This window comes from Chiloscyllium punctatum, chromosome 4 (assembly GCF_047496795.1).
Source record: "Chiloscyllium punctatum isolate Juve2018m chromosome 4, sChiPun1.3, whole genome shotgun sequence".
Lineage (NCBI taxonomy): Eukaryota > Metazoa > Chordata > Chondrichthyes > Orectolobiformes > Hemiscylliidae > Chiloscyllium > Chiloscyllium punctatum.
In genome coordinates this window covers 9,610,517-9,628,528 of record NC_092742.1, presented here as the reverse complement: position 1 = coordinate 9,628,528, position 18,012 = coordinate 9,610,517, and the positions used below count along the sequence as shown (strand labels likewise).

At 45.6% G+C, this 18,012-nt stretch overlaps 1 protein-coding gene across 1 annotated transcript in view; it reads left to right on the top strand.

Annotated features, from left to right (window-relative positions):
- The window catches only part of LOC140475906 (cytosolic carboxypeptidase 2-like), a 73,203-nt gene that overhangs the window by 14,416 nt on the left and 40,775 nt on the right, over positions 1-18,012 (top strand). The window contains exons 5-7 of the mRNA XM_072567833.1: positions 1,097-1,879; positions 6,266-6,428; positions 16,014-16,140. Coding sequence (XP_072423934.1) covers positions 1,097-1,879; positions 6,266-6,428; positions 16,014-16,140 — 1,073 coding nt within the window. The remainder of the gene's footprint in view (positions 1-1,096; positions 1,880-6,265; positions 6,429-16,013; positions 16,141-18,012) is intronic.

Genomic DNA, 18,012 nt, shown 5'->3' with positions numbered 1-18,012 from the left:
CCAAAGGGCTGAGGAGTGGCAGATGGCGTTTAATTTACATAAATGAGAGGTGCTGCATTTTGGAAAAGCAAATCGGAGCAGTATTTGTATATTTCATGGAAAGGTCCTAGGGAGTGTTGCTGAACAAAGAGACCTTGGAGTGCAAGTTCATGATTTCTTGAAAGTGGAGTCTCAGGTAGATAGGATAGTGAAGAAGGCTTTTAGTATGTTTTCCTTTATTGGTCAGAGCATTGAGTACAGGAGTTGGGAGGTCATGTTGTAGCTGTACAGGACATTGGTTAGGCCACTTTTGGAATACCGTGGGCAGTTCTGGCCTCCCTCCTATAGGGGAGGATGTTGTTAAACTTGAAAGGGTTCAGAAGAGATTTACAAGAACGTTACCAGGGTTGGAAGGTTTCAGCTATAGGGAGAGGCTCAATAGGCTGGGACTGTTTTCCCTGGAGCATCGGAGGCTGAGGGGTGACCTTATAGAGGTTTCTAAGATCATGAGGGGCATGGATAAAGTAAATAGACAAGATGTTTTCCCTTGGTTGGGGGAGTCCAGAACTAGAGGGCATAGATTTAAGGTGAAAGGAGAAAGATTTAAAAGGGACCTAAGAGGCAATTCTTTCACTCAAAGGGTGGTGTGTGTACTGGATGAGCGGCCAGAGGAAGTGTCGGAGGCTGGTACAATTACAGCGTTTAGAAGGCATCAGGATGGGTATATGAATAGGAAGGGTTTCGAGGGGTATGGGTAAAGTGCTGGCAAATGGAACTTAATTTATTTAGGATATCTGGTTGGCATGGATAAGTTGGACTGAAGGGTCTGTTTCTGTGCCGTTAATCTCTGTGACTCTATGCCCATTCATTGGGGCAAATTACTGATAATGATGATGATGAAATTGCAGTGATCTGGCATTGGTCAGAGACCAATATCAAATTTGTTTAAAGTTCCTCTAAGCACACTACGAATTAGATTAGCATTATTCAAAATAAATAGCTTTATCGTACATGACTAGAGAGTTATTTTGCTCATATTTGCACAGCCAAAATTCTCAGGGCACTTAATATTTCCCTGTCTCTTAATCAGCTGGTTATTTCCATTCTACTTCTGCAGAGGAGAATATGAATATAACCTGATGTTGCGCACAGACCTCTACACAGCAAAACACACCCAGTGGTATTACTTCCAGGTGCAGAACATGCAGCCAACAGTCCAGTACCGCTTCACCATCATTAACCTGATGAAGCCCACCAGCCTGTACAACATGGGAATGAAGCCGCTGTTGTATTCCACCAAGGATGCAGAGCTGCACAAGATTGGCTGGCGCAGGGTGGGGAGTCAAATCAAGTACTACCGAAACAACTACAGCAACAGCAAGCACCACTACTACTCGCTCACCTGGACTTTTGAGTTCCCGCATTACGGGGACACTTGCTACTTTGCCCACTGCTATCCCTACACCTACTCTGACCTCCAGGACTATGTGACACACGTGGTCAACGATCCAGCCAAGTCCAAATTCTGCAAAGTCCGGGTGCTGTGCCGCTCATTGGCTGGGAACATGGTCTACATTCTGACTGTGACAAATCCCTCTGAGAGTTCCGAGGCCGCGCTCGAAAAGAAAGCAGTGATCCTGACCGCCCGGGTCCACCCAGGAGAGACCAACAGCTCCTGGATGATGAAGGGGTTCCTTGACTATCTTCTTGGCAACTCGATGGATGCCAATCTGCTGCGGGACACATTCCTTTTCAAAATCGTGCCAATGCTGAACCCTGATGGGGTCATCGTGGGGAATTACCGGTGCTCACTCTCTGGTCAGGATTTAAATCGTAAATACCGGTCCTATTTGAAGGAGACCTACCCCTCTGTGTGGTACACCCGGAAACTGATCAAACGGTGAGAGAGAATAGAGCAGGTACAATGTGTGTTACAAAGTTAAAGATGATCCACCATCTCCTTCCCCTGAATCATACCCAGGTCTCAACTCAGTCAGGGAGGTAATCCCGTTATTGCCGTGTAGTATAAACTATAGGCACTTAGCAACATTTCGGTGTCAGTCACTGGACCATGATGAGCATCTGAACTCAATCAGGGATGGTGCAATTGGAGTGTTGGCCACTTGTCATACAATAGAAATGCCCCTGTCTCTGGGTTGAGGGGTCCAGGTACATAGTCCCACCTGCTCTGGAGGTATGTAATGACATCTCTGAACAAGCTGATTGGAAAATACCTTGGGGGGAGTGTGATTAGTAAGATTGTGGCTTGTGCAGCCCAGGGAGGATACAAAGACAGACAACAGAAAAAAGAGTGTAACTCAGAGATCCCTCATGGTTAGGAGCAATGCTGTGAGCTTCAAAAATACATTTTCCCCTTCCTTTTGCAAAAAACAATTCCATCTCCTCAACTATCAATGACTCACCATTTTGGGCCTGTCTCTTCCAGGCTGTTTTGATGACATCTTGAAGTGCAAAACTTGCGCCCACACCTCCCCCCTCATCTCTCTCCAAGGCCCCAATGGATCCTTCTATATCCGTCACAAATTCACCTGCACCTCCACACACATCATTTACTGTGTCCGCTGCACCCGATGTGGTCTCCTCTACATTGGGGATACAGGCCGCCTACTTGCGGAACGTTTCAGGGAACACCTCTGGGACACCCGCACCAACCAACCCAACCACCCTGTGGCTGAACACTTCAGCTCCCCCTCCCACTCTGCCAATGACATGCAGGTCCTTGGCCTCCTCCATCGCCAGACCCTGGCCACACGATGCCTGGAGGAAGAGCACCTCATCTTCCGTCTAGGAACCCTCCAACCACAAGGGATGAATGTAGATTTATCCAGCTTCCTCATTTCCCCTCCTCCCACCTTATCTCAGTCCCAACCCTCAGATTCAGCACCGCCCTCTTGACCTGCAATCTTCTTCCCGACCTCTCTGCCCCCACCCCCTCTCCGGCCTATCACCCTCACCCTCACCTCCTTCCACCTATCATATTCCCAGCGCCCCTTCCCCAAATTCCCTCCCCCCTTACCTTTTCTCTCAGCCCACTTGGCACACCAGCCTCATTCGTGAAGAAGGGCTTATGCCCGAAACGTCGATTCTCCTGCTCCTCGGATGCTGCCTGACCTGCTGCGTTTTTCCAGCACCACATTTTTCATCTTTGATGACATCTTTGCCCATCACGTGGTTTTTGATGTAGAGTAAATCTCCCTCTGCGCTATCCCCAACAAATGTTCACAGAACATATACCACGAGGTTAGGCGCAGAGTAAAATGCTAAATTTTTCTGCTCTTTTATTTGTGTTTCAAAATACATTCATGAGATGTGGGCATCACTGGCTGGGCCCAGCATTTGTTGCCTGTCCCTAGTTGCCCCCTTGAGAAGGTGGGGATGAGCTGCCTTCTTGAATCGCTGCAGTCCATGTGCTGTGGGTTGACCCACAATGCCCTTAGGGAGGGAATTCCAGGATTTTGACCGAGTGACAGTGAAGGAACGGTGATATATTTCCAAGTCAGGATGGTGAGTGGCTTGGAGGGGAACTTGCAGGGGGTGGTGTTCCCATGTATCTGCTGCCCTCGTCCTTCGAGATCGAAGTGGTCATGGGTTTGGAAGGTGCTGTCTAAGGATCTTTAGCAAATTTTTCCTGGAACACGTCAAGGTTGTTGAGTGTTTTTGGAGCTGACCCATCCAGGTTAGTAAGGAATATTCCATCACATTCCTTACTTATGCCTTGTAGATAGTGGGCAGGCTTTGGGGAGTCAAGAGGTAAGTTACGTGCTACAGGATCCCTCACCTCTGACCCACCCTTCTAGCTATCTTATTTATAAGGCTAGTCCAGGCGAGTTTCTGGTGTATGGCAATCTCCAGATTGTTGATGGTGGGTGGGGTGGGAGGGGGGAGGTTCATGAAAGTTGTGTCATTGAATGTTAGCTATGACTAGAAAAAAGGTCTCAGAATATCTAATGGGCCTAAAGACTGATCTGTCCCCTGGACCTGGTGGGATATATCTTAGAGTATTAGAGGAAGTTGCTACAGACGTAGTAGATGCACTGTTAGTAATCTTCAAGGAATTCTTAGCTTCTGGAAGAGTCGCAGAGGATTGGAAAACTGCCAATGTAACATCTTTATTTGACAATGGAGGGACAGACACAGTGAATTAATGAATGTAATGTATTTGGAATTTTAGAAGACTTTGATAAGATATCACATGTATATTATGTAATAGGGTACCACAAGGTACTTAATAGGATAAGAACCCTCTGGGGTTGGAGGTAGTACATTAGCATAGACAGGAGGATGGCTAATGAATAGAATAAAGAGTTGGGGGAGAAGGGGGACATTTTTAGGGTGGGAATGAGTGATGTGCCCCAGGGATCAGTGCTGGGGCCATAGCAATTTACCATCTATATTAATGACTTAGATGAGGGAAGTGAATGTACTGTATCCAACTTCACGGATAAACAATATTACAGGTTGGAAATCAAGCTGTGAGGATGACACAAAGGGTTTGCAGAGGGATAGAGACAGGGTAAGTGAGTAATTACCAGTGATTACCATAATTGAATCCCCTCCCTCCACACACCCAACTATTGGCAGAAGATATATAATTCGGAAAATTGCAAATATGTACTTTGGCAAGAAGAATAGAGGAGCTGAATATTGTTTAAATGGAGAAAGATTGCAGAAATCTGAAAGACATACATAAATCACAAAAAGCTAGCATGAAGTTTAATGGGTAATGGGGAGAGCAAACAGAATGTTGGCCTTTATTTCAAAAGGATTAGAGTATAAAAATAGATTTGGCTAAAGCTATGCAAAGCACAAGTCAGAGCAATGGGTAAGAGCAATATACTGGCATTGGAGGCAAACCAGAGAAGGTTCACTCGGTGTGAAGGATACCAGGTGTGGAAGGACTGCATTGTGAGGAGAGGTTGAGTAGATTGGGTCTGTACTCATTGGAGTTTAGAAGAATGAGAGGTGACTTATTGAAACATGCAAGTTTCTTATGGGACTTGTAGGGTAAATGTGGAGAGTTTGTTTCCCCTTTTGGGAGAGTCTAGAACCAGAGGGTATCATCTCAGAATAAGAGGTTACACATTTTAGAAAGAGAGATAAGAAGGAAATTCTTCTCTTGGGGTGGTGATTCTGTGGAATTCTTTGTTGGAGAAGGCTGTTGAGGCTGGGTCATTAAGTCTATTCAAAGTTGAGGTAGACAGATTTTTAATTAGGTAAAAGCAAATTACTGCAGATGCTGGAATCTGAAACCTAAAGAGAAAATGCTGGAAAATCTCAGCAGGTCTGGCAGCATCTGTAAGGAGAGAAAAGAGCTAACGTTTCGAATCTAACTGACCCTTTGTCAAAGATTTTTAATTAGTAAAGGAATCAAGGGTTATGGGGAAAAGGGAGGAGAGTGGAGTTGACGATTATCAGATCAAAAATGTGTTGCTGGAAAAGCGCAGCAGGTCAGGCAGCATCCAAGGAGAAGGAGAATCGACATTTTGGGCAAAAGCCCTTCTTCATTCCTGAAGCAGGGCTTATGCCCGAAACGTCAATTCTCCTTCTCCTTGGATGCTGCCTGACCTGCTGCGCTTTTCCAGCAACACATTTTTAAGCTCTGATCTCCAGCATCTGCAGTCCTCACTTTCTCCTAGATTATCAGATCAACAATTATCTCATTGAATAGCAGAGCAGACTTGATGGCCTGAATGGCCTACTTCTCCTATCCTCCTTATGGCTTTATTGAGACTACATGCTCTCTTATCAGAGATAGGCATTGAGAGGCATTTGTGTGGCACAAACATCACTCATCACACAACACCATGCTGTCGTCCAACAGGTTTATTTGGAAGTACAAGCTTTTGGAGGTAGCTAGTGGGGCAGGGTCATAGGATATAGAATTTATAGTAAACTGTGTCATTTACAGTTATAGTATTCACTATAAAATCTGTGTCCTATGATCCTGTCCCACTAGCTACCTGATGAAGGAGCAGTGCTCCAAAAGCTTGTACTTCCAAATAAATTGTTGAACTATAACTTGGTGATATGTGATTTTTAACTTTGTCCATCCCAGTCCATCGCCAGCACCTTCACATCACAAATGTTACTTGCCATTTGTCAGCCAAAACCTAGATTTTTTCCAGGTCTTTTGCTGCATTTAGATATTAATTGCTTCTGTATCCGAGGAGTCATGAATGGTGCTGAGCTTTGAACAATCATTAGCAAACATCTCCACTTGTGATCTTATGGTGGAAGGGAGTTGACCTTTCTTCTTTCTTTCCAGGTTAATGGAGGAGCGAACGGTGTTTCTATACTGTGATCTCCACGGTCACAGTCGGAAGCAGAACATTTTTATGTATGGTTGTCAGAGTCGGAGACGGACTGTATCATCATATGCCAAGCAGCGAGTGTTCCCCTTCATGCTTAGTAAGAACTGCTGTAACAAGGTATGGTCTAATGATGTCGGATTTCAGATAGATCTCATAATTCTTCCTTGGGAAACCGAGGGAAATCCCTTTAAGAGTTTAATTACAGTCATAGAATCATAGAAATGTACACTACGGGAACAGACCCTTCCTTTCAACTCGTCCATGTTGACCAGATACCCTAAGTTATTGTAGTTCCATTTGCCAGCATTTGGCCTATATCCCAATAAACCCTTCCTATTCATAGGTGTCCTCGAGTTGGCGTCTGGATTCAGCGGTGTAGAGGTCAGTGTGCCAGACTACCACTGCGCCCTCTTCCGCCGCCTCCGCCTCTGAGCTTATTTTCACCATCAGGACTCCCGCCCACCTTCTAAGGACCCCTTCACTCACCTCCAACACACTCCATCCACATGGACACCCCATGCTAGCCTATTACCTACCCTCGACCTCTTCATTTCCAACTGCCGCTGAGACGTTAACTGCCTCAACCTGTCTACCTTCCTCCCCCCCCTCACCCTCACAATGCACAGCCCTCCACTCCCCCTGCTCCAATCACCATTCAGCCAGCAGATAAAGGGGGCGCAGTGGTAGTCTGGCGCACTGACCTCTACACCACTGAATCCAGACACCAACTCGAGGACACCTCCTCCTATTGCCTTCTCGACCACGAGCCTAATCCCCCCATCACCAAACAATCATTTCCCAGACCATACAGAACCTCATCACCTCAGGAGATCTCCCACCCACAGCTTCCAACCTCATAGTCCGGGAACCCCGCACTGCCCGGTTCTACCTCCTTCCCAAGATCCACAAGCCTGACCACTCTGGCCGACCCATTGTCTCAGCATGCTCCTGCCCCACTGAACTCATCTCTACCTACCTTGACACTGTCCTATCCCCCTTAGTCCAGGAACTCCCCACATACATTCAAGACACCACCCATGCCCTCCACCTCCTCCAAGACTTCCGTTCCCCCGGCCCCCAACGCTTCATCTTCACCATGGATATCCAATCCCTTTACACCGCCATGACCAGGGCCTCCAAGCCCTCCATTTCTTCCTCTCCCGACGTCCCCAACAGTACCCTTCCACCGACACTCTCATTTGTTTGGCCGAACTGGTCCTCACCCTTAACAATTTCTCCTTCGAATCCTCCCACTTCCTCCAGACCAAAGGGGTAGCCATGGGCACACGTATGGGCCCCAGCTATGCTTGTCTCTTTGTTGGCTATGTAGAACAGTCATCTTCCGCAGTTACACCGGCACCACTTCCCACCTCTTCCTCCGCTACATTGATGACTGCATTGGCGCCACCTCGTGCTCCTGCAAGGAGGTTGAGCAATTCATCAACTTCACCAACACATTCCACCCTGACCTCAAATTTACCTGGACCATCTCTGACACCTCCCTCCCCTTCCTGGACCTCTCCATCTCCACTAATGACCACTGACTTGACACCGACATTTTTTACAAATCCACCAACTCCCATAGCTACCTGGATTACACCTCTTCCCACCCTACCTCCTGCAAAAATGCCATCCCGTATTCCCAATACCTCCGCATCCACCGTATCTGCTCCCAGGAGGACCAGTTCCACTACAGAACACACCAGATGGCCTCCTTCTTTAGAGACCGCAATTTCCCTTCCCACGTGGTTAAAGATGCCCTCCAATGCATCTCATCCACATCCCGCACCTCCACTCTCAGACCCTACTCCTCCAACTGTAACAAGGACAGAACGCCCCTGGTGCTCACCTTCCACCCTACCAACCTTCGCATAAACCAAATCATCCGCAGACATTTCCGCCACCTCCAAACGGACCCCACCACCAGGGATATATTTCCATCCCCACCCCTTTCTGCCTTCGGCAAAGACCATTCCCTCCGTGACTACCTGGTCAGGTCCATGCCCCCCAACAACCCACCCTCCCATCCTGGCACATTCCCCTGCCACTGCAGGAATTGCAAAACCTGCGCCCACATCACCTCCCTCACCTCCATCCAAGGCCCCAAAGGAGCCTTCCACATCCATCAAAGTTTTACCTGCACATCCACTAATATCATTTATTGTATCCGTTGCTCCCGATGTGGTTTCCTCTACATTGGGGAGACTGGACGCCTACAAGCAGAGTGCTTTAGGGAACATCTCTGGGACACCCACACCAACCAACCCCACCGCCCCGTGGCTCAACATTTCAACTCCCCTCCCACTCTGCCGAGGACATGGAGGTCCTGGGCCTCCTTCACCACCGCTCCCTCACCACCAGACGCCTGGAGGAAGAACGCCTCATCTTCCGTCTCAGAACACTTCAACCCCAGGGCATCAATGTGGACTTCACCAGTTTCCTCATTTCCCCTTCCCCCACCTCACCCCAGCTCTAAACTTCCAGCTCAGCACCAACCTTCATTCCCCATGACCTGTCCTACCGGCCTATCTTCCTTTCCGCCTACCCATTCCACCCTCCTCTCTGTCCTATCACCTTCATCCCCTCCCCCACTCACCCATTGTACTCTCTGCTACTCTCTCCCCACCCCCACCCTTCTCTCATTTATCTCTCCACCCTTCAGGCTCTCTGCCTCTATTCCTGATGAAGGGCTTTTGCCCGAAACGTTGATTTTACTGCTCCTCGGATGCTAGCTGACCTGCTGTGCTTTTCCAGCACCACTCTACTCCAGAACAGTGGTTACATTAACTCATACACCACCATGGTATAGATCATGGCAGGATTCAAGCCCATGTTCTTAGAACATTAGCCTCGGGCTCTGGATTGATAGCCCAGGGTGAACGTAACCATTACACCACCTCCACTCCATCCATCCCATTGTATCCGGGCTTGGCCTTTGAAAGAACTATCAGATTAGTTCCACGCCTTGATAAACTCTCCCTCAAAATCTAATTAATTTCTTTCAGTAGTTGCGCAGAAATTTCTAAAATTGAGATAAAAGATAATATACCCAATAAAGATCAAGTCTGCAAAGATGCTGTAATTCTACAGCCTCCACCACTTCGTCTGGCAGCTCATTCCATACACGCACCACCCTCTGCGTGCACAAGTTGCCCCTTAGGTCCCTTTTATATATTTCCCCTCTGACCCTAAACCTATGCCCTCTAGTTCTGGACTCCCCCCAACCAATGGAAAAGACCTTGTCTTTTCATCCAAATCATAAATTCTGTGATTTTATAAAACTCTATAAGGTCATTCCTCAGCCTCCAATGCCGCAGGAAAAACAGCCCCAGCCTATTCAACCTCTCCCTATAGCTCAAACCCTCTAACCCTGGCATATCCTTGTAAATCTTTTCTGAACCCTTTCAAGTTTCACAACATCCTTCCAATAGGAGGGAGACCAGAATTGCACACAATATTCCAATGTCATCCTTGCCGCAACATGACCTCCCAACTCCTATACTCATTGCTCTGACCAATAAAGGAAAGCTTACTAAATGGCTTCTCCAATATCCTATACACCTGAGACTCCACTTTCAAGGAACTATGAACCTGCACTCCAGGCGTCTTTGTTCAGCAACACTCTCCAGGGCCTTACTACTAAGTCATTAAGTCCTGTCCTGATTTGCCTTTCCAAAATGCAGCATCTCACATTTATCTAAATTAAACTCCATTTGCCACTCCTCAGCCCATTGGCCCATCTGATCAAGATCCCGTTGTACTCTGAGGTAACCTTCTTTGATGTCCACTACACCTCCAATTTTGGTGTCATCTGCAAACTTATTAACTATACATCATATGTTCAAATCCAAATCATTTATATAAATGATGAAAATGAATATGACCTATCACCTCCAACCCCACACCACTTACCTATTGTACTCTATGCTACTTTCTCCCCACCCCCACTCTCCTCTCACTTATCTCTCCACCCTTCAGGCTCTCTGCCTGTATTCCTGATGAAGGGCTTTTGCCTGAAACGTCAATTTTCCTGCTCCTCGGATGCTGCCTGAACTGCTGTGCTTTTCCAGCACCACTCCACTCCAGAATCTGGTTTCCAGCATCTGCAGTCATTGTTTTTACCTAATGTAACCACTGTTGACTATTGTAAAAATCTCACCTGGGTCACTAATGGCCTTTAAGAAACAAAATCTGCTCTCCTTACCTGATGTGACCGACATGTGACTTGCAGCAACGTGTTTGAGTCTTAATTCATAATTTGGGATTTGTATTAAAAGAAAACCAAAAGAGCTGTGGATGCTGTAAATTAGAAACACAACCAAATATTGCTGGAAAAGCACCGCGGGTCTGGCAGCTTCTGTGAAGAGAATCAGAGTTAATAGAGTTTCAGGTCTGTTGACCATTCCTCTGAATTGATGGTTGCTCGGAAAATGGTCCGGGGGGGGGGGGGGGGGGGGGGAGGGTTGAGGTGCTGGTGGGATTAGTAAGGAGTAAACAGTAAGTGGGGATAGAGCTCAAAGAGAGAGAAAAACAGTTGGGCAGGCAAAGGTAGCCAGCAATCCAGCTGGGAGGGTGAATAGCTGTTAATGGGGACTGTTAGTGACTAACAATGGGTTGTGTGTAACTATGTGATTACAAGGCCCGGTGTGTGTTAGTGGTGGTGGTTGGGGGTGGGAGGGTGGGATCAGTTGGCTAGGACATAGGACAGTTCAACCTCGAAAGTTATTGAGATCAATGTTAAGTCCCAAAGGCTGCAGGGTGTTCTTCCAGTTTATGCTGAGCTAAACTGGAGCACTGCAGCAAGCGCCTGAGACAGAGATATTGACCAGGGATCAGGGTGGTGTTTTGAAGTGGCTGGCCACTGGGAGCTCAGTGTAATTTTTGCAGCCAGAATGGAGGTGTTCGACACTTTGTTTCCCCAATGTAGAGGAGATCACATTGTGAGCAGTGAATGCAGCAGACTAGATCCCAACTGTTTGCTCCAGCTCTGGCACTTCGGCTCTCAGTCCGTCTCTCTTCCCCTTGTCCTTATCTACCATCCCACTAAGCATCCACATCCAAAAAATCATTAGCTGCCATTTCCGCTACCTCCAAAAAGATGCCACTACCAGACACACATTCCCCTCTCCTCCCTTGTCCGCCTTCCGCAGGGACTATTCCCTCTGGGATACCCTGCTGCACTCTTCCTTCACTTCCAACAGCCCCCCATATCCCCACGACACCTTCCCCTGCAATCACCGAAGGCGTAACACTTGCCCATTTACCTCCTCCCTCCTCAAGGGCCCAAATATACCTTTCAGTGAAGTGATGCTTTACCTGCACTTCACACTATATAATCTACTGCATTCACTGCTCACAATGTGATCTCCTCTACATTGGAACACCATGTTCTGCCTGCAAAAATGATGCTGAGTTTCCAGTCACCTGCCACTTCAACACACCACCCTGACCCTGTCCAATATCTCTGTCTCAGTGCTCCAACAAAGCTCCAGTGTCAGCTGGAAGAACAACACCTGGTGTTCCGCTTGGAGACCCTACAGCCTTTGGGACTTAATATTGATTTCAACAACTTTAGAGCTTGAACTCTCCTATGTCCGAGCCAATCGATCACCCCTGCCACCACGATACACCCCAGGCCTTGTAATCACATAGTTACGCACAACCCTTTGTTAGTCACTGACAGTCTCCATTAACAGCTATTCATCCTCCCGGCCAGATCGTCGTTCACTCCTTTGTCTGTCCAACCGGTTATCTCTCTTTTTTGGCTCTATTCCCACCTATTGTTTACTCCTTCCCCAAACCCCCCCCTCTCCCCCCCCCCTCACCTGCCACCCTATCTTCTGCACGAAAACCCACCTTGTCCAGCTACCATCAGTTCTGAGGAAGGGTCACCGGACCCGAAACGTTAACTCTGATTTTTCTTCACAATTGGTAATAAATGCTGGTTTAGCTGGTCTTTGCCAGACCCTTTGATCAAAAGAACAGGCTTCCTGTTGTGCTCTAAGATTCTATAACTTACAAAATCTGCTCATGGCGGATTAAGAATGTCAGTAAAACCATTCAGCTCCTTGAGCCTATTCTGGGATGTGGGTGTCCTTGTACACCAGTCAGTGAAAGTAGACAGGCAGGTGCAGCAAGTCATTAGCAAAACAAAAGATATACTGGCCTTCATTGCATGAGGATTTGTGCTCAGAAACATGGATGTCTTGCTGCAGTTATCAAGGACCACACTTGGGGCTCACACCTTGGGGTGTTGTGTGCAGTTTTTGTCTCCTTACCTAAAAAAGGTTATACTTAACATAGAGGGAGTGCAGTGGAGGCTCACTCACTGATACCAGGGATGGTAGGGCTGTCTTATGAAGAGAGATTGGTTTGACTCTGTTACATTCACTAGAGTTTTGAAGGATGAGATAGGATCAGATTTCATTGAATAAAATTCAAACAAGACTGTGTTATGGATCAGACCAAACCCCCTCAAAATATATTAAGAACATAGCCTAGAACCTAACTTTTTCTTATTTTAAAGGTAAATGTAAGACATTACATTCCAGATGCAATTCAATTGGTCAAACTACTTGACTTCAAGCAAAACACACTTTAGTTTTATGCGACAGTTAAAATACCGACAAAATAAAACTAAAAGAAAATAATTGGTTTAAGTGAACTCTATTGAAATACTTAACAAAATAAAATAAAATGCACAGCTTCAAACCATAGTATCATCACAGCTGGACAGAGCAGATATAGAGAGGATGTTTCCCCTGCCTGGGGAATCTAGAACCAGGGATCACAGTTTAAGGGTATGGGTAGACCATTTAAGACTGAGATAGGGAAAAATTTCTTCACACACAAGGTAGAGGACATATGGATTTCTCCGCTGTGGAAGGGTGTGGAGGCCAAGCTACTGAATATATTCAAGAAAGACCATAAGACATTGGAGCAGAAATTCGGCCATTTCGGCCATCAAGTCTGCTCTGCCATTCAATCATGGCTGATAGGTTTGGTAATTGTGACGTTATTCACTTTTTAAAAATAATAGGTCAGAGTATTATTGAAATGGTGAAAGATTGCAGCATGCTGTTGTACAGAGGGACTTAGGAGTGCTCATACAAGCATCACTAAAAATTGATTTGCAGGTGCCACAGGTAATCAGGAAGGCAAGTGGAATATTGGCTTTCATTGCTGGAGGGATTGGAGTTAAGAGCAGGGAGATTCTGCTGCAATTGTACAAGGCGTTGGTGAGGCCGCATCTGGAGTGCACAGTCCTGGTCTCCTTATTTGAGGAAGGATACACTGGCTTTGGAGGCAGTGCAGAGGAGGGTCACCAGCGTGCAGAGGTTGATTTCAGAGATGAGAGGGTTACCCTCTGAGGACAGGTTGAGCCGCTTGGGCCCGTACTCACTAGAATTTAGAAGATTGAGAGGGGATCTTATAGAAACGTATAAAATTATGAAAGGGATAAATAAGATTGAAGCAGAAAAGCTGTTTCTGCAGATGGGTGAGACTAGGACTAGAGTACATGGCCTCAAGATTAGGGAAAGTAGATTTAGGACAGAGATGAGGAGGAATTGCTTTTGCAGAGAGTAGTGAATCTATGGAATTCTCTGCCCAGAGAAGCAGTAGAGGCAGCTTCATTAAATATATTCAAGACCCAGTTGGATGGGTTGTTGCATGGTAGGGGAATTAAGGGTTATGGGGATAATGCAGGTCGGAGAAGCTGGGATGATGGATAGATCAACCATGATCTTAATTAGTGGCAGTGCAGGCTGGACAGGCCAAATGGCCTATCCCTGCCTCTATTACTATGAAACTATCAAAACCCCATTTTCCCACTTTCTCCCTGTAACCTTTGCCCTTGGCAATTAAGAACTTATCTATCTCTGTTTTGAATCTACTTGATGACCTGGTCTTCACAACCTCCTATGGAAATAACTTCCACAGATACACCACTCTCTGGCTAAAAAACATTTCTCCTTATTTCCTTTCTAAAAGGTTTTCCCTTTACTCTAAGGCTGTGCCTGCAGATCCTAGTCTCTCCTGCTAATGGAAACAACTTCCCAATGTCCACTCTGTCTAGGCTGTTCAGTCTTCTGAAAGTTTCAATTAGATCTCCCGTCATCCTTCTAAACTCTATCAAGTATAGTCCCAAAGTCCTCAAATGTTCCTTATGTGTTAAACCTTTAATTCCTGAGATCAGAATCGAGAGTGTGGTGCTGGAAAAGCACAGCAGGTTCATCAACATCTGAGGAGCAGGAGGATCAATGTTTCAGGCATAAGCCCTTTATCAGGAAGGGATCATCCAAGGATCATTCTCATGAACCTCCTCGAGACCCGTTCCAGGGCCAATACATCTTTCCTGAGGTATGGAGCACAAAATTGCTCACAATATACTAAATGTGGTCTGACCAAAGCCTTACAAAACATCAGAAGGACCCCTGGTTTTATATTCTAGTCCTTTTGTGATGAATAATAATGTTGTATTTGACTCAACCTGCAAGTTTACCTTTTGAGAAACCTGGACTAGGACTCCCAAGTCCCTTTGCACTTCCAATTTCTGAATTTTTCCCCTTTTAGAAACTAGTCCATGCCTCTATTCTTCCAACCAAAGTGCACAACCTCCCACTTTCCAACATTGTATTTCATCTACCTCTTCTTTGCCCACTCTCCTAACCTGTCTAAATCTTTTTGCAGCCTTCCTGCCTCCTCAATACTACCTGTCCCTCCACCGATCTTTGTATCATCTGTAAACTTAGCCAGAATGCCCTCAGTTCCTTCATCCAGATCATTAATGTATAAAGTGAAAAGTTGTGGTCCCAACACTGAGCATTGAGGAACACCACTTGTCACCGGCTGCCATCTTGAGAAGGGACCTTTAATCCCCATTCTCTGCTTTCTGCCAGACAGCCGAGCTTCTCTCCATGCCTCTAACACCATGGGCCCTTATCTTACTCAGCAGCCTCCTGTGCAATACAAAAGCCTTCTTGAAGTCCAAGTAGATAACATCCATTGGCTGTCCTGGATCTAACCTGCTTGTTGCCTCCTCAAAGAATTCTAACAGATTTGTCAGGCATGACCTCCCTTTGATGAAACCATGCTGACTTTACCATATTTTACAATGCACTTCCAAGTATTCAGAAATCTCAGCCTTCACAATGGACTTCAAAATTTTACCAAATCTGAGGTCAGGCTAATCGGCCAATCATTTCCTGTCTTTTGCCTTGCTCCCTTAAACAGGGAAGTTACATTAGTGATTTTCCAGCCCTTTGGGACTCTCTATGACTCCAGTGATCCCTGAAAGATCACTACTAAAGCCACCACTATATCTTCAGTTAGCTCCTTCAGAACTCTAGAGTGTGGCCCATCTGGTCCAGGCAATTTTTAGATTTTAAAGGCATCAGGGTATGGGATGAAAGCAGGAATGTGGCATTGAGCTAAAGGATCAGCAGTGATTACATTGAATGGCAGAACAGGCTCAAAGGACTGAATGAATCATTTCTGCACTTATTTTATTTCATTGCTTATTTGAAGATGGGCAGTAATTGAGATAAATAACATGTTTCAGAAAGATGCTAAAAGGTGTCAACTTCTTTGAGCAGTTAGATATTTCTCTCTGCCTTGCTCCCTTAAACAGGGAGGTTACATTAGTGATTACAAGTGAGTATGATTGTGACTTTTGCCCACTGACTCCCCTTTTCATTCCAGTTTTGTTTTCAAAGTTGTAAATTCCACGTGAAGCGGGCTAAGGAAGGAACAGGACGTGTGGTGGTGTGGAGGATGGGAGTCACCAACAGTTACACCCTGGAAGCAACTTTCTGTGGTTCCACATTAGGTAAGAGCAGTATATCAGAGCAGGACTACCTCAATCTGTTTATGGATTGAGAAATCAAGGGTTTGTGATCCATTGTGTTGTGGGATAATGGAGTGTGTGAAGACACAACGATAGGAGAAATGCATATATTAATATATTGATTACTACATTATCATAGAAGAATATTTCATTTGTCTAGAGCAGAGAGACTAAAGACTAATAGAAATCCTTAAAATTATGGAGGAGTTTGATGGGGTAGAGGAAGAGAAGGCATTTTCATATCTAGGTGAGTCAAAAGCTCAGAGTCATAAATGTAAGATAATCACCAATAAATCCAATCAAAAATTTAAAAGAGATATCTTTATCTGAAGTGCCATTAGCAACTCATCGCCATGTGAAGCCATTGGGGCAAATAGCTAGAGGTATTTAAGGGGAGGCCAGATAGATACATGCAAGAGAAACGAATAGAGGGACATGCTGATAGTTTGAGATGAAGTAAAGTTGGAGGAGGCTCACATAAAATGCACATAATACCAGCATAGGCCTTTTGGGTTGAATGGCCTGTGTTTGTAATTGTAAATGGGAAGGCATTAGCATGGTAGTATTATTGCTAGACTATTAATTCAGAGTTGAAAAGGGTGGCACTAGAAAAGCACAGCAGGTCAGGCAGCATCTGAGGAGCAGGAGAATTGGCATTCCGGATGAAGAGCTTATGCCCAAAACGTCGATTCTTCTTCCCATGCCTTCCCATTTACAATTCGACCCTTGACTTTCTGGTATCTGCGGTCCTCACTTCCTTCTATTAATCCAGTGACCCAGATAAATGTTCTGGGGATCCAAGTTTGAATCTTGCCATAGCAGTTAGTGGAATTTGAATTCAATAAGGATTGGCAATTAAGAATCTAACGATGCCATGAATCCATTATTGATTGTTGGAGAACACCATCTGGTTCACTAATGCCCTTTCCGGACAGAAACTGCCATCCTAACGTGAACTGGACTGTATGTTACTCCAGACTCACAACATTGTGGTTGAGTCTTAACTGCCCTGAAATACTAGCCTAGCCAGTGAAGCCTAATTTCTGTGAATGAACACCTTTTAAAGATACACTGGTGGAAGTAGCTACACAGTTGCTTAGAGTATGATTCAATATGCAAGAGGAGTTAAAGGTAATTCAATAATTACAGGGGACTTCATACCTTCATATAAAATGGCAAAATCAGATTGACAACATTAGTTTGGAAAATAGGCTCATGACATGTGACAGATGCTTAAAATAATAATTTTGATTAGATTAGATTCCCTACAGTGTGGAAACAGGCCATTTCCAGAACTAGCTGGAGGCTAGATTGCTACTGATCTGGTCTGCATCCATAGTGTCCTGTCATTACATCTCTAAGATTTAATTCTAGAATTTTCCAACAGTAGATGTCAAACAAACTGGCATTTAAATCTGGTATTCTCACTCTGTCCTTTATTGAGCAACGAAATTGTCTTCACTATTTTACAAATTATGGAGATTATTTAGAATCTGAGGGATTCTGGAAGATTACATTCTCTGCAGCTACCTCTGTACAAAATTGAGACGTAATCCATCACATCCCTGGAGACTTGTTAGATTAGATTACTTACAGTGTGGAAACAGGTCCTTCGGCCCAACAAGTCCACACCGACCCGCATACCACCCAGACCCATACTCCTACATTTACCCCTTCACCTAACACTACGGGCAATTTAGCGTGGCCAATTCACCGAACCTGCACATTTTTGGATTGTGGGAGGAAACTGGAGCACCCGGAGGAAATCCACACAGACATGGGGCGAATGTGCAAACGCCACGCGGAGAGTCGCCTGAGGCGGGAATTGAACCCGGGTCTCTGGCGCAGTGAGGC